This window comes from Maniola jurtina, chromosome 25, assembly GCF_905333055.1.
Source record: "Maniola jurtina chromosome 25, ilManJurt1.1, whole genome shotgun sequence".
In the NCBI taxonomy this organism is placed as follows: Eukaryota; Metazoa; Arthropoda; class Insecta; order Lepidoptera; family Nymphalidae; genus Maniola; species Maniola jurtina.
In genome coordinates, this window is record NC_060053.1 from 1,187,372 (window position 1) to 1,214,421 (window position 27,050).

A 27,050-nucleotide genomic window follows, 5' to 3' on the forward strand; every position below is an offset into this window, starting at 1 on the left:
CTTTATCAGTGGTTTAAATAGCTTTATAAAGAATGTAATATCAACATTATTGACAGTAGTGTAGCACGGTTCATGCCTTATCGATTTTCGATTATTCAGCATTATTGGAATTCGATTGCGAGTTAGTAATTGATATATTAAATATAGATCCATTTGAATATTTAACATAATCGTTTGTAATTGCCGATAAAGAGTGATCGAGCTTCAAGCAAACTTGTTTCGGTGAGCAAGCTAATATATTTTTATTTTTTAAGGTCACTGTTAATGTATTACAAAAGTATAAATTGCGACTTGCGGGAGATTTCATATTCTTTTTATGACCATAATTTTGGGATTTTATTCGTTTCGAACGCTTTCTGTTCCGTTTATGTATAGTTAAAATTTTATTACGATATTTAAGCTTTTGGTTTTGGAATTATTTGAAGCGGTCTTTAAAATAAAATACCTACGTACTTGATTTTTTGATTTCCTCAACTCTTTTCAAACTTAAGTTACTTAAGTACTAAGAAATAGTTCGTTTTGTGGTACGGAACCCAGTCGCCATATATTTTGCTCTATGTGTCAACTGTCATATAAAATGTACGGTTGGTTCACTCTTAAATTAAGGACTAATTTCAAATTAAACAAACTTGGGATTTTTTTATTCCGGTATCAAAAGTAGCCTATGTGTTAATTCAGGGTATAATAAGCTACATCCATTCCAAATTGCAGCCAAATCAATTCCGTCACTGTGGCGTGATAGAGTAACAAACATCTAAACTTCATATTAGTAAATACGTTAAAGTATAAATAAAAAATACTTAGTTTTCATAATACTTATGTCCTTGATTTCTAATTATTATAACATAATTGTGTAATACTTCTACTTTATACAGCGTGTCAGTGTAACCAGAACAATAGCAAACACTTATCGTGGTTATGCCAATAACCATTTGGCTTATCTTCTAGTTTTAGTGATTCATTATTTTTGTACATTGTATATCGTACAAAACTTGAGTCAATGCCCCACTTACGATGCGGCATTGACTTTGAGTGACCTATTTACGGAACGTTCGTTGACCTCTAGCGTCAGGCAGATGTTTTATTTGTTCAACATATTGTGAACTTTTAAAAATACAGGATTAAAAAAAGAGAAATCTCAGAGATATCAGTGTACATAGGTAGAAAAACACAACTCCATTTTTCAAATCGGTTAAAAAAGTAGCCTTTTAACAGGGCTCTCTCCGTCACTCGTTTCCACTCGTTTCATACAATCGTAGTTCCAATTTCATTTGAATATTAAGCAACCAAAGTCCATGAAATTTTGCAGACATATTTTAGAAACTAATATCTGTGTCTGTGGTGTTTTAGATTTTTCTAAAAATATGTAGTTTTAAAATTACAGGGGCTCAAAGATTTGTATGAAATTTTTAAGACCGCGTAACTTTGAAACCGAATATTTTAACAGAAATCTGGAAAACCACAGACATAGATATTAGTTTCTAGAATATGTCTGCAAAATTTCATGGACTTTGGTTGCTTAATATTGAAATGAAATTGGAACTACGATTGAATGAAACGAGTGGAAACGAGTGACGGAGAGAGCCCTCTTAACCATAATGAGTATATTACTCTACTTGTCTGTGAAAGTCCCGTCAAAATAAGTTTAGCCATTACGTAGATTAGCCCGTTCAAACAGACACGACACTTCCATTTTATTTATCACACTTCACACTAATATTATATAGCCGAAAGTTTGTGTGTATGTGTGTGTGTGTGTGTGTGTGTGTGTGTGTGTGTATGTTTGTTACTCCTTCATGCAAAAACTACTGGACGGATTGGGCCGAGACAAATTATACCCTGGATTAGCACATAGGCTACTTTTTATCCCGGAAAATCAAAGAGTTCCCACGGGAATTTTAAAAAACCTATATCCACGCGAACGAAGTCGCGGACATCAGCTAGTTAGTCTATATATAATAGTATAAACTAACAATAGGAATGACTTTTGCCATATAGCCAGTAGAGCGCCCCGCACTAGAGCGGGCTCGCCGCGCCGTGGGTGTGTCATGACGTCACAGTGTACTTGAAATTATTTATCTCCACAGATAGCCAGTAGCAACTGTTAGGCCTAGCGCGCATTTAATAACTCCTGAAATTATTAATTAACTAGAGGATGCCTGCGACTTCGTCCGCATGGATTTAGGTTTTTAAAGATCCCGTGGGAACTGTTTGATTTTCCGGGATAAAATGTTACCTAGATGTCAATTACAGGGACGCAAGCTACCTCGGTACCAAATTTCATACAAATTGGTTAAGCGGATGGGGTTTTAGGAATCCCGTAGGAACTCTTAGATATTCCGGAATAAAAAATAGCCTATGCCCGTCTCCGGGATATAAGCTAACCCTGTACCAAATTTCGTCCGAATCGGTTAAACTGTTGGGCTGCGAAAAGGTAGCAGACAGACAGACACACTTTCGCATTTATAATATTAAGTATGGATTTATCTGTAACTAGCTGACGCCCGCGACCTCGTTCCCGTGAGAGTAGACAGGTTTTTAAAAATCCCGTAGGAACTCATTCATTTTCCGGGATAAAAAGTAGCCGTTATTAATCCTGGGTATAATCTATCTCCATTCCTTTCAGCCAAATCTGTCCAGTAGTTTTTGCGTGAAAGAGTTACAAACATCCATCCATACACACATACACCGCATTAGTATCGGATGGGAATAGAATAGATTTTTATTCAAATAAACTTTTACAAGTACTTTTGAATCGTCAAAATACTAATTTACCACTGGTTCGGAATGCCGTTCCTACCGAGACGAACCAGCAAGAAACTCGGCGGCTGCTCATTTCAATTGTTCAGTTTACAATAATATTCTCTATTATACAAGCAATTGCAGCCCCACCCACACATCGAGCGAGTCAAATCCATGCTTTTTTACCATTTACATAATCTTCGATTGTATAATATGCTTTTGCCAGGAGCATACTTTATATATTTGAATATTACAGTTTTACGATCTATTAAAACAGCCGTGCTAATATTATAGTCCGTGTGTGTGTGTGTGTGTATGTTTATTTGAACATATCGCGGACATAGTCGCGGGTATTATCTAGTATGTTATTAAATATACATTTTAAGAAAAAAATAATGCGCGCTAAGCTTTAACACCCAGTACTTATATCTAAGTATATCTAAAGAAATACCTAAGCATGCATGTCGATGTCTCATTGTTCTTCATTATAACGTATAGATCTGCTTAGATATCAAATATATATTTTTTCTCAGCTTTTTACCAAGCAAAATGTGAATGGTAGCTGTATATTTTATTTAGTAAACGTATTTCCGGTAGTTATTAAGTACTAGAGGACGCCCGCGACTTCGTCCGCGTGGATTTAGGTTTTTAAATATCCCGTGGGAACTGTTTGATGATCCGGGATAAAATGCCTATGTCAATTACAGGAACGCAAGCTACCTCGGTATCAAATTTCATACAAATCGGTCAAGCGGATGGTCTCTTTGATTTTCCGGGATAAAAAGTAGCCTATGTCCGTCCCCGTGATATAAGCTAACCCTGCACCAAACCTCTGAATCGGTTTAACTGTTGGGCCGGTAGCAGACAGATAGACAGAGAGACAGACAGACAGACAGGCACACTTTCGCATTTATAATATTAGTACGGAGGATTTTTACAACCTGTTAAGCTATGTCGGTTACTCTGGTTCTCCTATGGATCTCCTAATTTCTGATTTGACTACGTAGATAAACTCTAATCAATCTCCAATGCAAAGCCACTTACTGACTTATCAACTGTTGCTTAACCAGCACAATCGATTGATATGTACCCTAAGTATGCGCTGTCCTTATACTGAGGCTTTCAAAATAATCCCCTTGTACGAAAACTAGTTAACTTTATAAACTAAGTTATTTCACAAATAAATGGTATCCATTAAAATATACCGAAGCAGCTGGCCTCATCTAGTATTTAAATTAAGCAATATTTAATACTGAAATATTATATTTAATTATATACACTGCCATTGATATGTAAAACCAAAGATCTCGATTCAGTACGAATTTACTAGCTTGCCGTCTTTTTTTTTTTTAATTGTATAGATTATCGCTTGGCTGCAATCAGACCTGCTAGCAAGTGACGATGCAGCCTAAGATGGAGCGCGCTTGTCTAGAAGTTGCCTATTCACTCTTGACTTGAAGGTACCCATATCATAGGTGGAAGGGAAAACTGATGCCGTCTTGATAGGATCATCTATTTACCATCTTAAGGGAATAATATGGATGTTCCCAATTAATCAAATAAGAGACCTTTTATCAAACTTCAAAACGCGCGCTTAGTATGAAAGCTTCTATGAAATGGTGAAGTGTGACGTCATTATCATTAGACGTGCTTGTTTGCTTGCTTGTTTAGTTTAATCAATAATTTACAATGTTTACTAAGGTGGTGGTAACTAATAACTATGTAAAACTAACAGAGGACTTGGATTTGAATATTTTGAAAGATCCTTTATTTAGCAAAATAATCACTAAGAATTAATTATTATTTTTGTCATAGGCAACATCCCTATTTGAAAGCACAATCTCTAGTAAGCAACTCAGTGTAAATTAAACTGTAAGGTGATGCAAATAAGTCTGATTTCATTTCATAATTCATTTCATAATGCTTCCCGTGGAATAGGAAAGCATTAGATTTAGATTTGTCAATGCGATTCTATACAAAAGGATTAGCTACATTTTTAATACAATAATATATTATGAGTTATGACAGGCTAAAGATAAAACATTTCAAATTGAAATTTGAAGTTACATTACATGCTCATTACATAATTTGCTATAACGGCAAATCTGTATGGTACAACATGCAGCGGATTATAGCAAACTAGCCGATGCTCGCGACTTCGCCTGCGTGGATGTAGGTTTTATAAAATTTCCGTGGGAACTCTTTGATTTTCCGGGATAAAAAGAAGCCTATGTGCTAATCCAGGGTATAATCTATCTCCATTCTAAATTTCAGTCCAATCTGTCCAGTAGTTTTTGCGTGAAGGAGTAACAAACACACACACACACACACACACTCACTCACACACACACACACACAACACATACAAACTTTCGCCTTTATAATATTAGTGTGAAGTGTCATTTATGAACAAAAAATAATTTCACTTTTTTATAAAGAAACTGCGTATCTTTAGATGTAGACCTTATATCATGTATTGAAATATTATATTTAATAATATACCCAAGTAAATAATATCGATAGGGCTGTATATTTAGGGGCGTGGTCGATAGATGTGTATCGATACTTAAACATCGATATAGTGACGTTTATTGATAGCGAAATGATACCTAATAGCTCCTAATAGTGTGGGCGGGACCTAACGTATCAATCTTGAAAGGTGGCTTGTTGGTCTAGTGGTTAAAATTATCGGCTGAGGATCATGAGGTCCTGGATTCAATTCTCGGTTAAGGCCCAAAATACGTAGAAGACATTCTCAGTATACTTAGCTATACTTAACTTTTTTTTAAATAATAAAATAGCTAGCTAACGAGCAGGGGAGTCACCTGATGTTAAGTGATTACCGCCGCCCATGAACATTTGCAACACCAGAGGTACCGCCGATGCGTTGCCGGCCTTTCAGGAATCTTTTGGTCCGCCCCTTGAATAACCCCATGTTGTAATCTAGTGGGAACACCGCCAATGGGAGTCGATTCCATAGTTCGCATGTGCGTAGTAAAAGGATCTGGCACAACGGGTGGTCGAAGTGCACCAGGCATCCAGGTGGTGAGGGTGAAAATGCTTGCGGTGGCGTGCGGTGCGGTTGTAGAAAAAGGAGGGTGGTGACTTTTAATGTTTTCCTTCGCCGCGCCGCTAAGCAAGTGCTTAAAATGCACATAACTCCGAAAAGTTAAATACTTAAGTCCGTATAAGTAAGTAATTTAAAAGTTTAATACATAAATCCGTAGGTCTGGAGGACTAGGAGCTTTAATAGAAGATTGGATAAAAGTGTTGAGTTTGTTGTGGGTTCTTCTCAGACTTGGGCGCGTTTGGAACCCTCATAGCTTTAGTTTTAAGTTAACGTAATTAATTTATCACCACTAAATACCAACATCATTGTTTGACGGTCAGAAAGTGTACAATAGTACCCAATTTGAATAAATGACTTTGACTTTGACTTTGTGTTGGTAAGTAGCAACTTACAAATACAAATAATTTATTTCCACAAAAGATTAATAACTAAGTTTTTTTTTACTATTATTTAGATTTTATAATTGTTTATTTTTAGATTTAATATAAGTATATATATAAGATTCATTGAAATTCCATGCAATTCGGCTCAGAGGATCACCGTGCCTTTGCAGTACAAGTCTATTATTTATTAGAACTACGAAATAGCGGTGGTCGTCTCGGCCGAAATGCATGGAAAGCTCAGTAAGTTATGTTTTAGATAAATATTTAGGTTTTTAAGTTTAATTTATTAGTATTTATGTTTTATCTATTTTCATTCTATGTACTGTGTCTGCGCCTAGCTTATAGTCCCGAATAAAAGTAGGTATATTTATTTATTTATTTATTTAAGTACAATTAAATTTACATCTTATTAGTACGAAAATAGCTGGAAAATATTTTCTAGAAGTGCGTGGGACACGATAAAAATCAGTTTATTGTAATGTTGTTATTGACTAGAATATCAATCTGAATCTTCATGGAAGAGTATCGTCTATTTTTTACTAGGTAATATTTTTATTTTTACACTTACAGTAAAAAGAAAATAAGAAAAGGAAGACGGAACATATACCTAATTTCTGTAATTTTCTTAAAATCGGCTCTGTAGTTTAGGCGCTACGGTGGAACGCACGCAAATACAAACCTACTTAAACTACATACCTACAAACCAAGCCTACGTGTCCACCAAGCGATTTCGCTTAGTGGCACGGCTTTGCCAGTGGGTTGGTAAGTAGCCATAGCCGAAGTGGCCTTCCACCAGACCATACCAGAGACAAATTAGAACATATAAATACCCTTATTGCCTCTCTCCCACTTATTAGACCATAGCGCTTACCACTACGCCAGAAGTTTACATTTTTTTTTAAAAATATTAGCCATGCTAATCATGACTAATAAAATCCCTTTCCCCTCCAATTAAGCGTAAAGCTTGTGCCAGGAGTGGGTGCGACAATTTTATAGTGCAATGGGTGGGGTTTGAACCGCCGCCGACCTTTCGGAATTCAGTCCGCTCCTCAACCGTTGAGCTATCGAGGCTACATATATTTTGTGATAAAATTTCCCAAAACCTCAGTAGCCTACTTAGCAACGTTTCATCTCGAATCCTATATACTTATCCAAGGGATAATCTTTACCCAATCAGGGAGATAATATCGGCACATTAATTGGCTAAACATAGCCCCCGCCACTTATTAGTCTATTCAAGCTATAATTATTACATTAATCTTCGGCCTACGTAAGCGTGGAAAGACTGTAATAAGGCTGATCGAGGACGCAAGACTTTGGGCGACCACGCGACCACGACTTCGTTGTCTGTCTGTCGTGTCTGTTGTGAACCGTCATGGGAAACAAAACCTTTAGGGTACTTCCCATTGACCTATAATCATTTTATTTGGCAGATACCAATGTCTTATAAGTAAAAGGAAAAATCTAAAACGTGTGTGTGAAGTTGTGGCTACATTACAAAAAATTAAAAAGTTTTTTTTTGTTCAATAGTACGGAACCTTTCGTGTGTGAGTCTGACTCGCACGTGACCTTTTTTAGGGTTCCGTACCTCAAACGGAAAAACGGAACCCTTATAGGATCACTTTGTTGTTTAGTTCGATTACTAGTAAGCCCTTAAGTAACTGCAATTTCACCTGGCGGTACCATCACAAGAAAAGCAAAAAGTGTTATTTCTTGTACGATAATGCGGAACCCTTCGTGTGTGAGTCCGACTCGCACGTGACCAGTTTTTTTATTCGATTGCTAGTAAGCCCTTAGCTGCAATTTCACCTGCTGGTAAGTGATCATGAAGTTTAAGATGAAAGCGGGCTAACTTGGAAAGGGTATGACAGTTTCATTAAACCCAAACCCATTGTTTAATTCTTTGGGAAAATTGCGTGCAAATGCCGTATTCAGCTGCAAATGTCTGCTAGACAAAAATGTCTGAAGATTAAAATCGAAAGTCTGTAGTAAGAGTAAAGGGAAAGGGCTTATCTTTTCCTCTAATTATGTAAAAATGAAAGGGCAAATTAATTATGTGATACATGTTTACACCCGTGGCTTCGTCTCTTTAAAGAAAATCCGGCTAAGTGCGTGTCAGACACGCGCACCGACGGTTCCATACTCGGGTATTTTTTCCGTCATTTTGCACGATAAATCAAATAAACAAGATAAAAATTTGTTTTAGAATGTGCAGGTAAAGAAAGCCCTTTCATAATATGATACCCCACCAGTATAATTATTTTACATTGAAAATCGAAAAGTATTTGTTCATGAACATATTTTTAATTTTTTTTTGTTATGTCACCACAAATTCACGGTTTCCGGATTTTTTTCTTTACTTGTGCTATAAGACCTACCTATCTGCCTCGTTAAGTAACCGCCCGTTATACCAAAATGTGTTTCAGTGGTTGAATGTAATTTTTCAGTAATTGAAACTGAATTCTGCTGAACCACTAAAAATTCACTAAGTAGTCAATACTTTTTTCATGTAATATCCGTTAGGTCAATTATTTTTCGTATAAAATATAGCCTATGTCAACCGGACTCTTACAACGAATCAATTGACTCATTCATCAAAATCAGCCCAATAGTTTAGGCGCTACGGTGAAACACACAGAATCTGGATACAAACATACATACATACATAGAATGCTAAAATCCTAACCCTTCCTTTTGGCTTTGCCGCAGTCGGGTAAAAACTCAGTAGTGACCTGGCAATGGGTGATAAGACATATTTATGGTGATAAGGGTGATGACGATAGTGATTCTATTCTATTAATTTTATCACGAAAATTGTCAATAATTGCTTACTGCTAGTGACGCCATGGGGGGTAATAGGGTAAATAAATTTGAGTTGCTTCATTAAAGGCTGTTTAGCCAATGACACCACTATGGGGGGTAATATCGGTTATTTGGTATCAGATTAAAGTGTCATTTCTCATCTCTGATATACCAACTCTACCACTACGTTGCAGAAAGACCCCTTCCATTTATGATAATATACTAACAACTGTAAATTAAAAATTTATAACACCCCCAAGTGAAGGTTACAGTAACTAGAAAAGAGCTAATAACTTTCAAACGGCTGAACCGATTTTCTTGGATTGGTAAAAACACTCTCGAGCAAGCCACTTTTCAAACAAAAAAAAAACTAAATTAAAATCGGTTTATTAGTTTAGGAGCTACGATGCCACAGACAGATACACACGTCAAACTTATAACACCCCTCGACGGAATGCGAGTCGGATTTGACTTGGCAAATAATTTAAGCCACACGAACCGTTCATTCTTCATATTGTTTTGGACCTCCACATTTTAACACCTCATTGGCACAGACTCCAAAAATATTAAGTAATACATAATTTATATTGGGTATAAATTAATTATTTTTTAATTTTTAGTGTTTATGGTTACTGAAGTTTTTTTTTTTTAATTTTTAGTGATCATGTATTTAAATATCATGCAGTCGGATTGAGAATCTCCGCCTTTTTTGAAGTCGGTTAAAAAAATATTTTAGCCCTACGAGAAAACAGGAAAATTTTATAAAAAAATACGTAAATTAGATGCATTGCATGCAAGAGACCACAAAAGGAAACCTATTGTTCTAAAAAGTTTCAAAGTCACGACTAATTTTCTATGAAAGCTTTCAAAGTTTAGCTTCTTAAATTGTTAAGTTTTAAGAAAGTTAAGAAAGATTATTAACAAGTGTAAATTAAAAATTTATAACACCCCCGACAAGTGAAGGTTACAGTAACTAAAAAGAGCTGATAACTTTCAAACGGTTGATCCGATTTTCTTGAATTATAGCTAAGAACACTCTCGATCAAGCCACCTTTCAAACAAAAAAAAAAAACTAAATTAAAATCGGTTCATTAGTTTAGGAGCTACGATGCCACAGACAGATACACAGATACACACGCCAAACTTATAACACCCCTCTTTTTGGGTCGGGGGTTAAAAAGGAATTCATTTTCTGAATTCTTAACCGATTACAGTTCATCACCATCATCGTTATCAACCACTCCAAATTTAAAAAGTATAAATTCCAATTTCAAAAAGTTAGCCCGGTTATATTATACACGGACTGCATCGTCACTTACCACCAGGTGAGATAATAGTCAAAGAAATTGATGCCTGCCGGGAACCCGGGACGTCAAAACGTCAAAGTAAACAAATAGGTATTTTAAGTTTTTTTCAAAGTGTCCTTGACATTCGAGTTTTGTTATCTGGATCAGATTATCACCCAGTTTTGTTTAACATTAAAGATCGCTGTCGGACCACACTAGGTGATTTTGCGTTACTTTTTTTTTTTAAACGGAATTTTTGGTATTTATCTCTTTATTTTATCAACTAGTAATAATTTCAATCATATTTTATAAACTAGATCTGTATTCTAATTTCTATCACATTATAATTTTTACAAATTCAACAACTGATAATCACAATGTGTACAATGGGACCTATGTACTTTGATAAATGCTTTGAGTATAATTTTCACAGTCTAAAACATTCGCCTTGAATAACTTAAAATGTTTGTCTGTTCACTTCATATCTCTTTTTTAAAATACTTATTACAATTTTTTTACAAATATGTAGATAGTAAAAAAAAACACGCTAGAGGAATAAGTTCAATGGTGGGCCGTGGTAGGTGGTAGGGAAATATGTAAAATACCAAAATTTATAAAAAATATATTACGTAAGCTCCGCAAACTAAGTGTCGTGGGCATTTGCCAGTCAGCAATAATGCCACAACTACAAAATCTACACTCTGGTAAAACCCGAGCAAGTCTCAGTTTTCAGAAGTAAACCTAATGACATCTGGTAGGATATCTTCCAGACAAAATAATAACATGTTATTAACATTCTTTTAATTAAACGTCTACTATCCGTTTGGAATATATTGACTTTGAAAACTGTAAAGACTATCATATTTATATAAGCATGACTAGCATTTTCCCGCGACATTGTCTACATGGATTTAGATTTCCATGCCCTATGTAATTTTTCAAAATTATTTCCCCTACGTTAAAGCAAATAATGCTTTTGTAAGAATTCGCACCTATACGAAATCAGAAGTTTCTAAAAATTTGCCTGTGTCACTCTCCAGGTTTTTAACTATAGGTATTAGGTATTCATGCAAAACGTCATGCTTATCCGTTGCTCCGTTGCAGCGTGATTGACGGACAAACCAACAAACCAAAAATCAATAAACGAACACTTTCACATATGAGCAGTTATATAGATTTCTCGCAAATCACTTCTCAGAAGAAATTAAACGAAATGGCAACTTCCGGACGATTTTGGCTTGCAAAATTCCTAACGAAAAAGTCCAAACAGCGTTTCATGGGTTCTAAATTAATATAATAATCACATTTTGTATTCCCATCAAGTCATTTGTGACTGTATTCATTAGAAAATAGAGATTTAAGTCGGTTGAAATTTTAGAATGCTTCCAATTTTTTTTTTGATGACAGTTGACAAAAACGTTCTCGGAAATCTGCGTCAACGCACGTGCCTGAGTTAGGACGTAGTTACGAATAAATTAAGACATGTCACTTTTTCGTTAAATGACGAATTGAGCATCATTGAGTTCAAGGTAGTGTCAGAAAAAAACGGTCAAGTGCGAGTCAGACTCGCGCACCGAGGGTTCCGTACTCGGATATTTTTTTCGACATTTTTCATGATAAATCAAAAACTATTATGCATAAAAATTAATAAAAATATGTTTTAGAATGTACAAGTCCTTTCATATGATATAGGTATATATTGGTATAGATATTTCACTTTGAAAATTGAAAATACTAAATTATTATTTGTTCATGAACACATTTTTTTGTGATGTAACCACAAATTCATGGCTTACTCCTCGATATTATGTCAGTTTTACTAATTCACTCTGGTTTTATCACGGATTTAGCAAGTAATAATTTTTATAGTTTAATAATATATATAATTTATATGGGGGTTACCATGGATTTAGTAAGTAATAATTTTTATTGACCTATAAAAAATATTTATTAATTCTATGGGTTTAACCATGCATTTAGCAAGTAATAATTGGCATAAGACATTGTTCTAAGTATACTAATGTATCGTTCTACTTCTAGGTACTAATATTTATTAATTCCATGGATTTTACTCTTCAATATTATATCTGTTTAAATATATCACCCAGTATAGTTATAAAGAATGAAAACAAACTGAATTTAATTTTATAATATAGTTTTTAAGTTAAAAAGTTTTCTCAACTGGAAATTTTGGTGAAAAATTAGTATGAAAAAATAAGGGTCCAATTTTTTTTTATATTAACTTATATGACGAAGGATATTTTTTTGGCATTGAATTGCTGTAATTCAAGTGATGTTCCAATAAAACACACCCACCTCGATTTGCATTTTTAATAATAAAAAAAGGAATAAATTATTTAAACTGATTTTACAGACATGATGTCATAAAAGTTGTTAAAAATATAATTAAGCACGTACTTATTACGATTACAGAAAAAAATACTTATATGTATAACTGCCCGCGACTTCATCCGCGTAGATTTTTTCTTCTTCTCTCCGGCTGGTTTCCACACTTAAACATTCTCGTCTGTTGCCATTTAGATTTTTAAAATCCTTGATTTTCCGGGATAAAAAGAAGCCTATGTCACTCTCCAGGTCTCCAACTATACCTATAAGATAAAATCATAACCCTTCTTTTCGGCTTTGCCGTAGTCGGGTAAAAAATGACGTTCATCCATTTGCTCCGTTGCGGCGTGATTGAAGGAAAAACCAACAAAAAAACATAATTCACATTTACATTATGGGACTAGATGATGAGGATTTGGGTCTTGAAAAACCCGTGAGTGAAAAGGACAGGCAGACAGACACACTGTCACATTTATAATAATACTATTTGATGCCCGCGACTGCGTCCGCGTGGTATTAGGTTTTAAAAAATCCCGTGGGAACTCTTTGATTTTCCGGGATAAAAAGTAGCGTATGTCCGTCCCCGGGATGTAGGCTAACTCTGTGACAAACATCAAAATCAATTGAACTGTTGGGCCGTGAAAAGCTAGCTGACAGACAGACAGACACACATTTCTAATATTAATGAATATTAGTAATATTATATTAAATTAGTATCCAGGATAGCATGGACATTAGTATGGATTTTAATGAAACGTGTTTTCCCTCTCGTCTACTATAGATTACGGGTGTCTTCAAACTATTACATCATTCATTCATAGAACTGTTGGACGAATTCCATTCAGTGATTCATATGAGTTTTTAAAACTCGTATGATTTAAAGTGAATGGTTTTTAAATCATTGGCAGACGAAACGTTACCTTGTAAATGGTTAAGGTATTTGACGCTGATTACGTGACGTAGGTATGGCCAAGGTAAGCAACGTTGACCCAAGTCAGTAAATGGATGGGTGCCCGATTTTGGAGGTTCTTTTTTGGCCCTTGTGTTTTCTCAGTGCTTCTGAAGCATCTTATGCTGTCGGTTCCGATTATTATCACTAACAACTGACAATAATCGTTAAGGCAATTTCAGGAAATGTTGTTCTCAAAATGATAGACATCAATGAATTACAATTTTATTAATTAAAATTGGTTTTATAAAATTATATATTAAAATAACATTCATAAATTCGAATATTATAATATTTATCATAAATATTATCTAGCCAAATATAATATCATTGCGAAACAAAATTAAATGTTATGAAATTTTTCAAATATCGATTTTTTCATTACGAGGAAAAAATTCTATATCAGATAAAAAAACGATTCGGAATTTCATTTCACTAGAATGAAATTAATACCTACAAACTTAATTAATCGAAGTAAATGTAAAAGGAAAGGCGAATGAGTGACTGACTTATATATCAACTACTGGATGGATTGGGCTGAAATTTGACATGTAGATAGCTATTATAACGTAGACATCCGCTACGAAAGCGTTTTTGAAAATTCAACCCCTAAATGGGTAAAATAGGGGGTTGAAATTTGTGTGGTCTACGTAGATGAATTCGCGGGCATAAGCTAGTTATCTATTGTATATATGTATAGAAGGGGAATTTTACTGATCGTACATAATACTTGGTGTGAAAACCTAAGATTTCTTACGTAGGTGTCGTAGGTTTTCTGTAAAACGTTGAAAAGAAAGAATTTTTAATATTATTTTGCAGTTTTTTTTTTTTGGTTGAATAAAGGATATTCATTCAATCTCATTTATTTCATTTTCTCATATAGTACCTCACCTCATTTAAAAAAAAAAATTACAAAAGAAATAACAAAAAAAAAAACAGATATTTATTATCACTAATATGTTCAGAAATGCCTTACGAAGCCAGGATGGATTAGCTAGTTAATAAGATATCTTACTTCTATTATAAATACGAAAATGTGTCTGTCTGTATGTCAACGCTTAACCGATTTTCAGGAAATACCGAAATAGCTTGCATCCTGAGACGAGCCATATTATAGGCTACTTTTACCTTTGGAAAATCTATGCACACGAAGTCGCGGCCAACGTCTTAGCTAATAAATAAATAATTGCTCAGAGATCTTTTATCTGATAAAATAGTAATGATGAAAAACCAATCCGTGTGAACCGACCGCCTCTGAGTATAAAAGGGATGAAATTCATCGAACCAACGTATTCTAATGATAACTTTATCCCTGAACACATCTAGGATAGATTTATTATCGCACTAGTTAAATAATAGAGCAAAGTATTCAATAAAATACGTGTTTAAAGTTCTATAAGTGATTAAGTGCTTGATATAAGTTATTATAAGTGATTTATAGTAAGGTATGTAAAAGTCTTTCATTTTTTTTTCAGTGACGAAAACTTTCTTTATAATTTAACTTTACTTAGTTCATTTGACAGCTAGTTACAGAAAGAAGATAAATAAGTACGGAAGAATATCACACTTAATATTTTAAAGGCGAAAGTTTGTATGTGTGTGTGTGTGTGTATGTTTGTTACTCCTTCACGCAAAAACTACTGGACGGATTTGGCTGAAATTTGGAATGGAGATAGATAATATCCTGGATTGGCACATAGGCTACTTTTTATCCCGGAAAATCAAAGAGTTCCCACGGGATTCCGAAAAACCTAAACCACGCGGGCGAAGTCGCGGGCATCGGCTAGTTATATCTAATTACCTGTAACTTTTAATCTAGATATACCTAGAAGTCGCAAAAGAAAAAGCTTTTCTTTCTAGAAAATTCTTGTACTATTTTATTTTCTTGTGTTTTTTCAATGCATTTTTTTAAATTTTCGTTGAGTTCAGCCATAACCTGTGCTTTTATTGATAACTTTTACCCGCGACTTTGTCCGTGGTACGTGCGTAATTTAGAGTCTATATTACTTTTGAATAAAGTAGCCTTCTAATATTGAATTATTTTAAATCGGTTCATTAGTTTCAGAGTTAATCGATTGCAAACAAACAAATAAGTCTTTCCTCTTTATAATATTGGTAGAGAAGTAGGTATAAATAATTTAATTCACTAAAAATGAAATCTTCAAAACCTACCTGTCGACTTAACAGGGCTCTCTCCGTCACTTACTCCATACAATCGGAGCTCCAATTTCATTTGAATATTAAGCAAATAAAGTCCATGAAATTTTGCAGACATATTCTAGAAACTAATATCTGTGCCTGTGGTGTTTTAAATTTTTCTAAAAATATGTAGTTTTAAAATTACAGGGACTCAAAGATTTGAATGTGAATTTTTAAGACCGAGTAACTTTGAAACCGAATATTTTAACGGAAATCTGGAAAACCACAGGCATAGATATTAGTTCCCGGAACGTTTATACAAAATTCCATTGAGTATGATTGGTTACTTTTCCAATGAGAGACGAACTACGTTTGTATCGAGCGAGTGACGGAGAGACCTCTCTAACTGACTAACCTTCGGCCTGGTATGACGTAGTTCTTCTTTATAGTCGTATTCCTTCATTGCTGAGGGTCATAACTCCTTTCCATTAATCATATAATGGCAGGAGTCCTCTTGGGATAATAATGCGGTGGGTTCCCAGATCCTTCCGCATACAACTCACTAAGAGAACGAGACTTCGATTCTTAGGTTTAGTTAGTTAAAGTTCAGATATGATAATAGGTGATAATAACCGATGGCTTAACGTGCTCTCCGAGGCATGAAGGAAACGAAAAGGCTAATTACGGACCTCCAAAGTCGGTCACCCATCCAGTTACCGACTTGGGTCAACGTTGCTTAACAGTCGCAATCGATTGCTATGCGTTTTCACAACCAGGCCACTTGCTTATAACATAGTTTGCGTGAATTAACCCTTTTAGTCTCTATCGTATTCGTAATTTCTGAGGGTCATAACCTTTTCCATTCGTCACGGTAGTGCCGGCATTTGAGACCAGTGGTTATCTTGACGATTAAAAAGCATTTTAAGATGCCTTTTTAAAAAATGTAATCAGAGGACTGCTGACTAGAAGTGAAAATTTATGAAATAACAGTGGTTTTTTTTTGGATTTTCAAATTAATTTGTAGTGTCAAAAATTATACTTAAAGCTACTGATATACTTTTTGTTAGAATTACGTTATTTATTTTTTTATATATATTTATATATTCAATTATGTATCTTAATTTGATTTATTCTTGCACCGCCTACCTCTAATATCTATGGCTAAGTATGTCCTTTGCACCATTTCGGTTGCTGGATGAGATCGCTAGGTAGCAATAAGGCCGCGAAATACCTGCCTATATTTTTGTCTTGCTTTGTTGGTATGTGCTGTTTCTTCAATTCATTCATTAACATTAGCATGTTGCTGATGCGACCTTGGGTATTCTCGGCCCGTTTTTTTAACCGAAAGCTTGAATACCATTTTTCATGGCTAGGACTTGATTATCATCATTATGATCATCCCATTGCCGGCCCACTACTGAGACGGAAAGAGAAAGAAAATTCATCACACTTGCCAAATGCGGATTGGCAAACTTCACATACCTTAAGAGGGATCTCTCGGTCACTTGCTCCATACAAACGTAGTTCGTCTCTCATTGGAATACTAAACAATCATGTTCAATGGAATTTTGTAGAAACGATTCGGGAACTAATATCTTTGCCTGTGATTTTCTAGATTTCCGTTAAAATATTCGGTTTCAAAGTTACGCGGTCTTAAAAATTCACATACAAATCGTTGAGCCCCTGTAATTTTAAAACTACATATTTTTAGAAAAATCTAAAACACCACAGGCACAGATTAATATCTGTGCCTGTGGTGTTTCTAGAATATGTCTGCAAAATTCCATAGACTTTGATTGCTTAATATTCAAATGAAATTGAGGCTACGATTGTATGGAGTAAGTGACGGCGAGAGCCCTGTTAAACTATGCTCCTGAGAAAAGCATATTATACAATCGAAGATTATGTAAGTGATAAAAGAGCGTGGATTTGTCCTGCAACTAGCTGCAGCAATGCGCGGGACTTCAATTACTTTTATACATGGTATAATATTATTGTATATCAAATCTTTGATAAGAGCAACCGCCGAGTTTCTTGCTGGTTCTTCTCGGTAGGGAAGGCATTCGCAATAAGTGGTGGATGCTTTTGACGATTCAAAATTACTTGTTAAAGTCTAATTGAATAAAAATATTTTGAATTTGTATAATTTCACTGAATTCCGAAAGGTCTGAGGTTCAATCCCCATCTGTCGCACTATTGCGGTACCTACTCCTAGCACAAGCTTTACGCTTAGTTGGAGGGGAAAGGGTAATCATGAATAGCATGACTAATATGCTTTTTAAAAAAACCTTTGAGACCATTACGGGGAACTCTACCTTGTACCTAATTCAGAAAAGATAGAGATGTGTGTCCTAGATCGAATCCCTTATACTCCGAATAAGAGAACCACATTTTAACCACTTACTAGACTCTATCATCGATAAGACCGATATATTTTTTAAATTTTGGGTTACCTTGTGAACAGAATAATAGGGCGACATTTTAACTATCAGGCTCTATAATCACTTAAGACCGGCATTTTTAAATTTTGTGTTATGAAAATTTCCTTGTCTCTGAATTTCACCATAAATTATTTTGTTTCAGGTTCACATTTGGTCCGCACACTAACGCCATCTATCGAAAGTAGAGATGATCAACTTAATACCGCTACTCGCCGCCGCGGCGCTAGTGTCGCTGCAATGCTTGTCGGCCTACGCACGGATCGACGACGCAAAGCTCGAACTAGATAACAGACTATTACCAAATGGTAAATAATTTTTCTTATATCTATCATCTATACTAATACTAATAAATAAACTTGAAGTGACTGTCTGTTTGAACGGGCTAATCTTCGGAATAGCTGAACCTATTTTGACGGGACTTTCACAGACAAGTAGAGGATTAACCAAGGAGTAACATAGGCCACTTTTTTAACCGACTTTAAAAATGGAGGAGTTGTGTTTTTCTACGTATGCACTGATATCTCCGAGATTTCGGAACCGATTTGCATAATTTTTTTTAATCGATACTTGAACTTTCATCATCGTTTCATAAAAAAATTGGATTCCAAATCCTCAATTCTGATGCTGCAGTGGATATGACCAATCCACGCGGGCGAAGCTGCGGACATCATCTAGTCTTTAATATAAGATAAGAGAGATATTTGTAAAGTCAAAGTCAAAGCCAAAATCATTTATTCAAAGTAGGTAATTATTGTACTCATTTTGATAATCGAATTGTTATATTTGTACGATATAGTGGTGATAATAATTAATTACGTAACTTAAAACTAAAGTTACGAGGGTTCCAAACGCACCCAAGTCTGAGAAGAGCCCGCAACAAACTCAGCCGGGTAGCTAATTCTATTGTACACTATGGCTAACCTAAATTGATAGGTCTTAATCTAGTAAGTACCTACTATCTTTTTTTCAGGAAGTTTTATGGAAATAGCAATTTATTTATAGTCCTAGGTACCATTTTAGTTTACTTGCTTAGCTTATTTGCTTATTTGGTCAGTAATCGGCTTTTCAGACTGAGATTTATTTCTATCAGCTGAAACACCGCCATTGAATTTCATGACTTCCTTGTAGGTATGAATCGGAAATTATTAAAATTTATTACTTATTATCTACTTTGTATTATAATCTATAGGTATACTTATAATAAAACTGTAACTGGATGGATTCTGTACATTTAATATATTTTGAAAATTTTAATCGGAAAAAACATAATTATCTATATAGACCCCAAAACAATTTTTTTTTTGAATTTTCGTCTGTCTGTCTGTCTGTACACGCATCACGCAAAAACTACTGAACGAATTTAAATGAAATTTGGTACAGTAGTGGTATCTGATACTCCGGGTTAACTTAAAATGTAGTTTCTATCCCGAAAAAAATGAGGGATTCTTTGGAATTTTTTGGAGCTTTTTATCGATTTTACTCCATAACTCCGTCAAATTTGAACCGATTTTCACAATTTATTTTTCTTTGTACAAAGGTTGTACTATCAGGTTGGTACATGCTATGTAGGTTTGGTGAAGATTTGATGAACAGATTCCGAAATAGAGGAACTCCTCAACGGGTAACAGCAAATCGATCGCGATCAGTATAATAGCTTAGTAGAACGTAGCCTCTTAGGCATAATACATAGCATGTAGCATACAATACATTTTTGTTTCTTCCTTATTAGTAACAGGTTTGATTCCAGTAAAACAATTGGTACGCGCGTAAATTTTTATTAGAAAATATAAAAAAAATGACTATACCTACTTATAAGTAGATATGTAGGTACTTTGACTTAAGATTTTTTACATTACTGCTATATCCCAAAGCAACCATGATCCAACCTTCGAAGTCGCTGATCGTTCCTCCCTGTGTTGGGAACAATATTATGTACCTACGTAGAGAAAGTTCGTTATTTTGTAGAAGCTGAAGTTTTACAAAGGTCTGGCACGCGCTGGCTCTTTCATTTGAATAGATTTCTAGTCAATATTCTAACATAAATTCGATTTTTTCTCCGCGAAAACCTGAATTATACTTTATGATTGTCTTTTCAGCCAAGTCTGGATGTTTGAAATTCAATAGCGGTACACCAGATGTCCAATTTATTCTGAATAACCTATCGCGTAGTTAGTTTATTCATTTTATTTATTTAGCAATAATATTAAAGGTGACATCATTACTACATGTTGTATAGAAGTAGGCGTTATTTTGCGGAAGACCATGATATACAAGGAACCAAAAGCTTAATCCATACGTGAAAGTGTGTCTGTCTGTCTGCTATCTTTTCACGGCTCAACAGTTTAACCGATTCTGACGAAAGGTACAGGGTTAGCTTATATCCTGGGGACGGACATAGGCTACTTTTTATCCCGGAAAATCGAACAGTTCCCACGGGATTTTTAAAAACCTAAATCCACATGGACAAAGTCGCGGGCATCCTCTACTTTGCTATAATCCGTTAAACCAGACAGGTATAAGTATACCTATGGTACCATGCAGCACCACACAGATCCCAAAACCACTCGACGTACGTTTCGCCCAATGCCTAATTGCAATTAGGCATGGTAAGGTCTACATCTCCTGAGGTCTGTCTGGTTTAGCGGATTATATCAAATTAAGCTTTTGGTTCCTTGTATATCATTACTACAGTCCAAGAATCTATTGTATCTAATACGAATTTGTTTCGGGAAGAAATAAAATTCCAGGAAGATTTATCAATATTTTCTCTTTATTCCAGAAATACCAGCCGCCATTCCGAGTCCCAAACGCCGTACAGTGGGGAAATACGTGAAGATTTCCGGCCCTCCGCCGGAAACGGCCCGGTTCGTGCCCGGCACGACTCTCGTACTGGAGTGTGAGATTATGGGCAACCCGGCGCCGTTTGCCGGATGGTTAAAGAATGGAGTACCGGTTTCTGATGTAAGTAGAAAAAAAATGATAATTTATCGTTGTATAGAAGCAGGCATTACTTTGGGGAAGTCCATGATATACAAGGAACCAAAAGCTTAATTTGCTGAAACAGACAAATCTGTATGATGCAACCTGCACCACCCACCCTCCCACTGCTAAACATGCAGGAAAAGTCAGCCACTAAGCAAGCGATAGCGGACCACCACACAAATCCTCAAAACACATTCGACGCATGTTTCACCATACAGATTCAGCGGATCTTTTGATTCCTTCGATAATTTATTGATTAAGTATCCAGATTCTTGTAAATCTACCCATTGAGAGAGAATTTTAAGGCTTATAATTTTACAATCGCCTAGCATTTCGTATATTGCATCGTACATTTTATCGTCATGTACGTACAAGGTCATAGGTACATTATTATGGTTTTAAACCGCAAAGTAAGCCTTTGATTCAGGGTTAAAATGCTTAACGAACTCCTCATTCTCTTCCAGTTTGAAGAAGACACCAACGAGATCTTCTCCATCAACCCACTCAGCCCCGCGCGGCTGACCAGCAAGTTCGTGATCCGAACAGCTTCCAATGGTGATGTCTTTACTTGCGTCGCCAGCTCCGGACTTAGGGAGAATAGCGCCTCCACCACGGTTTATGTTGAAGGTATGTATCGGTTCCGCGGTTGAACCGGCAAAACGTAGCAGACAGACAGACAGACACACTTTCGCATTTATAGTATTTATAGATGTCAAATGTAAGAGAAGAATTCTAAGTTCATAAATACAAGTGTAAATTAAAATTTTATAACAACCCCGACAAGTGACTAGAACTGAGACTAGAAATGAGCTGATAACTTTCAAATGGCTGAACCGATTTTCTTGAATTATAGCTAAGAAGCGATCAAGCCACCTTTCAAACAAAAAAAACTAAATTAAAATCGGTTCATTAGTTTAGGAGCTACGATGCCACAGACAGATACACAGATACACCGATACACAGATACACACGTCAAACTTATAACACCCCTCTTTTTGGGTTGGGGGTTAATAAATGTACAACAACATTAAAATATACCAAGCGACAGAATAACAATTTTACTATAGTATTTCAGCTTTTATAAAAACTATTGCAGTCGGGTTTTGGTTTTCAACTTATATATTGTTTAAATTATTCTAGGCTCCGGATCAGACTCCATCCTCAACGAGATAATGCCGTCGAAGCCGATCATCACTGCGTTCTACAACGACCTGTTCCAGCTGGTGGGCACCAGCGCCACGCTGCCCTGCAGGGCGTTCAGCCCTACCAAGACCCAGGTTCTGTGGATGGACAATAATGAGAATGTTGTCTACGGAAGCAATCGATTGAGGGTGAGGATTTTATGTTGAAATCGGCGGTGTTCCCACTAGGTTACAACATGGGGTTATTCAAGGGGCGGACCAACGAATTCCTGAAAGATGTACATCGTACAAATGTCAATATAATGCTTTATAGGTATCAAAGATATTAAAAAAAATCATTGGTTTATTTCAAATAACAAAAAAGTCTAACCACTGTGCGGCGGTACCTCTGGTGCTGCAAATGTTTATGGGCAGCGGTAATCACTTAACACCAGGTGACCCGCCTACTCGTTTGCTCACTATTTTTCATTAAAAGAAGTGATTAAATAAATAGGTTTATTTTAAGGTCACAGAAAACTTCGAGAAAAAAAATTATACCTAAAAATTTCAAAATGGCCGTAATGAAAATTAAAAAAAAAAAAAACTTTCTTTTTTTGCTATGTTTAATAACGCCTTTATTTTATATCTATGCAGGTGTTACCATCTGGAGACCTGCACATCTCGGGCATCAGTTGGGACGACATGGGCAGCTGGACGTGTTCCGTCAAGAACGCGTACGGTAGAGATGTAATGGAAACATTCCTCTATCCACTCGTGGCGCGTTGAACACGGGTAAGCTTATTACATTCCATTCCATGAACCTGTATGCGTCTAGGGATTGCAATCCAGTGGCATTTTCAATCCAGCTGGATTTTTGCTGGATCGAAGCAAATCCAGTTGGATCCAGAATCTATCAAATTTCCAAATGCTTTATCACAAATAATATTATAAAGGTGAAAGTTTGTGTGTATATTTGTTACTCCTTCACGCAAAAACTACTAGACGGATTTGGCTGAAATTTGGAATGGAGATAGATAATATCCTGGATTAAAAAATAGGCTACTTTTTATCCCGGAAAATCAAAGAGTTCCCGCGGGATTTCGAAAAACCTAAATCCACGCGGGCGAAGTCGCGGGCATCGGCTAGTACGTTATAACTGTAGAAACTTTAATAACTAACTACATTTATTTGTTTGTAGTTATAATTTGAGGTCCTTACCTGTGAAAAAAGCGTTTATGGAAAAAAGAAAAACGTTACATAAATTAAAGAGTCCCTACATTTTTAAAAACCTAAATCCACTCGAGCATCGTCTAGTTACTAGATGATGCCCGCAACTTTGCCCGCGTAGATCAAGTACCTTATAAAAGTCTTTCTTAGGGCTTCAACACAGGATTTTCCATACTGGGCCTCCGCTGAGTGTCTGTCCGTATATCTTTCTGTTACAAGGGTCTAAAAATCTTCATGACAAAAATATATGCTTTATATAGAAAGCAATATGCATTGAAGATGCCTAATCTTGCCTTGAAAGCACTGAAATAAAATATTAAATGATTAAAAATGACTTATTTATGGTTCTGAATCGTGGTTGTCTTAAATAAAAATATCATTTTGCTTTGGTTTCAGAATAAAAATGAAACTTGCAACCAACCACGCAGCTGAGTTACCCGCCGACGATATTTTGATGTTCCTACTTTTTACTTATAAGTAAAGGATAAAAATATAATATAAAAATAAATGATTGTTATTATTAGATTTAAGATTGATCTGTATTAAGCTGTGCTCACGAAAGGTATTTTTAAGGGAAAAATATGTACTTAATTTATTTATTATTTCGTTTTAGGTTTGATTTGTGACATTTTTATTAATAATTTTATGGCAATAGATTTTGTGTTTATTTTTCTACGCATCGCATAATTAAAAATGTAAATATTTTTAGTATTAAAGTGTGTGCTAGCGCCATCTGTTGGCGAAAAGTAATCCACCTACTCGTCGATAGATGGCGCTAGAAGTACACAAAGTGTTTTGTTGAAGTTTTGTATTTATTATTTTTAAGAGATTTTGTTTATTTTAATAAGGTGTAATTAAATTTAATTCGTTATTATATTTTTTAAGCATGTAAATAATTTTACTTTTTTTTTCAAAACTATTTCTTTTTTCTTTAAATAAAAAATCTGGACAGATTTTAAATAAAAAAAAAAAAAACATTATTTTGGTGCTTACATATTATAACCGTAAAAAAAATATGGAATAATTTTTTTTATAAATTAAGTTGCTGTTGACTTAGATATTTAATATAAGTATTTTTTAAAGATAATTTTAACTACTCAATTGATTTTTCCAATTTGACTGAAAAATATTTGTATTTTACATAAAAAGCTACTTTTTTGCACAAAGTTCGTGAGTCGTCAATGAAGGCCAATTATTACTTGTTTATTATAAAATAAAATATAAATTATAAATCAGCGTAAATAAAATGTTTTGATATACAAACATACTTTCTGGCGTTTTATTTAAAAAAAAAACTTACCTGCCTGTATATATAATAATATGTTCGTCTGGGTAGGATTGCTGAAATATAACTTCTAAATTCACAAAGTGGTTTCCAAATCTAGTCTAGATGGCTTCGGTCGTGGCTAGTTGAATAGTTACCAGCTAAGTTATTTTATCGTAATAGTCTTCAAACAGTGTTGCCAGTAATAACATGGATCCGAGACATGGTCGCTAACTATGGGCTTTATAAGTCAAAAAGTCAAACCATTTATTGAAACTAGGTATAGGTGCCATTGTACACTTTTTGATTGTCAATATTGAATTTGTAAGATAATGATGTAAAAGTTTGACGTGTGTATCTGTCTGTGACATCGTAGCTCCTAAACGAAAGAACACCACAATTAGTTTAGTTTTTTTTTTTTTGTTTGAAAGGTTGATCGAGAGTGTTCTTAGCTATAATCGAAGAAAATCGGTTCAGCCGTTTGAAAGTTATCAGCTCTTTTCTAGTTTTCTTATAGAGGTTTTTATGTCGGGAGTTTTTTAAATTTTGAGTTATTAGTACACAAAATCACTTAAACTTATTAGAAAGTTATCAAACCTATTAGACACCTCATTCCCAAGCTTTCTTATCATTTAAATTATCCTATAGCCCCTATTGCCCCTAGGGTAAATTACACCCCCTGCCCGGCTAGCATGGGCAGGGGGTGTAATTTACCCTAGGGGCAATAGTTTAGTTTTTTTTTTTTGTTTGAAAGGTTGATCGAGAGTGTTCTTAGCTATAATCGAAGAAAATCGGTTCAGCCGTTTGAAAGTTATCAGCTCTTTTCTAGTTTTCTTATAGAGGTTTTTATGTCGGGAGTTTTTTAAATTTTGAGTTATTAGTACACAAAATCACTTAAACTTATTAGAAAGTTATCAAACCTATTAGACACCTCATTCCCAAGCTTTCTTATCATTTAAATTATCCTATAGCCCCTATTGCCCCTAGGGTAAATTACACCCCCTGCCCGGCTAGCATGGGCAGTAGATATAAATTATATCCCCCGATTATATCCACTGATGTCATAGAAATCAGTGGATATAATCGGGGATATAATTTATATCTACTGCCCATGCTAGCCGGGCTGGAGCTTGGATGAAATAGTGAAATTTGACATTATTAACATTTGGCGAGCTTTTTAGGATTCCGTACTAAAAGGATGCCAACGGGACCCTATTACTATAGGTCCGCTGTCCGTCCGTCTGTCTGTCAGCGGGCTGTATCTCATGAACCGTAAATAGGTAGACAGTTGAACTTTTCACAGATTATGTGTTTTTATTGCCGCTATAACAACTAATAGAGATTTAAAAAGGTACGGAACTCTTCGTGTGCAAGTCCTACTCGCACTTGGTCAGTTTTTTTAATCGTTAAAGTAACTTAAAACATGGTTATTTAATTTAAACTAACAGTGGATGTTTATTTACGTATTTTGGAAGAGGTCTATCTATTTAAATTTCACTAAGAAATAGGCATTACTTAGGTAATAATATCTACCAACTTTTATCATCATAAAAACCCTCGGTTTCGAACCTGTGACCTATTTAAAAGGATCCACATGCCATCACGATTTGGAATAATAATATAATAGGTCTATTAGATACAGCATAAATTATTTCCATACATTACACCTCGTTCTCATAGAATAGTCCTAGAATTGACACCACTCAAAATTGCATTGAAATTATGGTGAATTCTGCAAATTTTGGAATTATTATCCTTAAATATGACTGTAATAACCAATAATAGGAACACGAGCTTAAAATATAGACGTGTGAATTACTACTAAACAATTTTTTTTACAAATTTGAACCTTATTTTGTTAGGAACAGAGCATAGTTACATATTCGATAGGATTTAATAGTAGAGCATACTTGAGTTAACTTGATATTGGATTTTGAACTTTCTGCCTAAAACAATAAGAGTCATAAGTTTGAATATGGTTAGTACGCGATAAACTTAACCTTTGTCAAATGTTAACCGGTCGCATGGAAGCGCATGCTTTAGGAATAGGAATTGAGTGGAGTCGATAAGTTCATCTTTTCTCTTAGTTAATTAATTAATAAAAAGCAAGAAATAAAAGGCTTTTTTATTTTATTTATTTAATTAATTAATATAAGTTACAATAATATTATTAAGAATCTAAATCAGTCAAGCGCAAGCCTATATACCTACCTAGTTATATAAAAAAAGATTTCTAGTTACTTTCAATACTAGGGTTACCCCGGATTGACTCGATTTTTCAAAAATCAACGTCCCCGT

General features: G+C 35.0%; 1 protein-coding gene across 3 annotated transcripts; it reads left to right on the plus strand.

The window, feature by feature from the left end:
* The first annotated feature begins 53 nt into the window (after positions 1–53).
* Positions 54–24,266, plus strand: LOC123878077 (neural/ectodermal development factor IMP-L2-like). 3 transcript variants are annotated; one of them, XM_045925138.1, is made up of 7 exons: positions 54–222; positions 18,301–18,463; positions 20,938–21,119; positions 21,605–21,767; positions 22,281–22,471; positions 22,916–23,053; positions 23,885–24,266. In XM_045925138.1, the coding sequence occupies exons 2-6, from the start codon at positions 18,346–18,348 to the stop codon at positions 23,045–23,047; spliced, it is 786 nt and encodes a 261-aa protein (XP_045781094.1). In that variant the 5' UTR covers positions 54–222; positions 18,301–18,345; the 3' UTR covers positions 23,048–23,053; positions 23,885–24,266. The 3 variants fall into 3 exon arrangements, with proteins under 3 accessions (XP_045781094.1, XP_045781095.1, XP_045781096.1); XM_045925139.1 differs by lacking the exon at positions 54–222 and adding an exon at positions 14,874–15,023; XM_045925140.1 differs by lacking the exon at positions 54–222 and adding an exon at positions 14,874–15,022 and having other exon boundaries at positions 18,296–18,463.
* The last annotated feature ends 2,784 nt before the right edge of the window (positions 24,267–27,050 follow it).

What these genes read in the sequence shown, in the direction of transcription:
- LOC123878077 (XM_045925138.1), top strand. Translation starts at nt 18,346, where the DNA reads ATGATCAACTTAATACCGCTACTCGCCGCCGCGGCGCTAGTGTCGCTG. An exon ending in TAACAGACTATTACCAAATG is followed by an intron (nt 18,464 to 20,937) that starts GTAAATAATTTT and finishes TCTTTATTCCAG; the next exon opens with AAATACCAGCCGCCATTCCG. An exon ending in CACCACGGTTTATGTTGAAG is followed by an intron (nt 21,768 to 22,280) that starts GTATGTATCGGT and finishes AAATTATTCTAG; the next exon opens with GCTCCGGATCAGACTCCATC.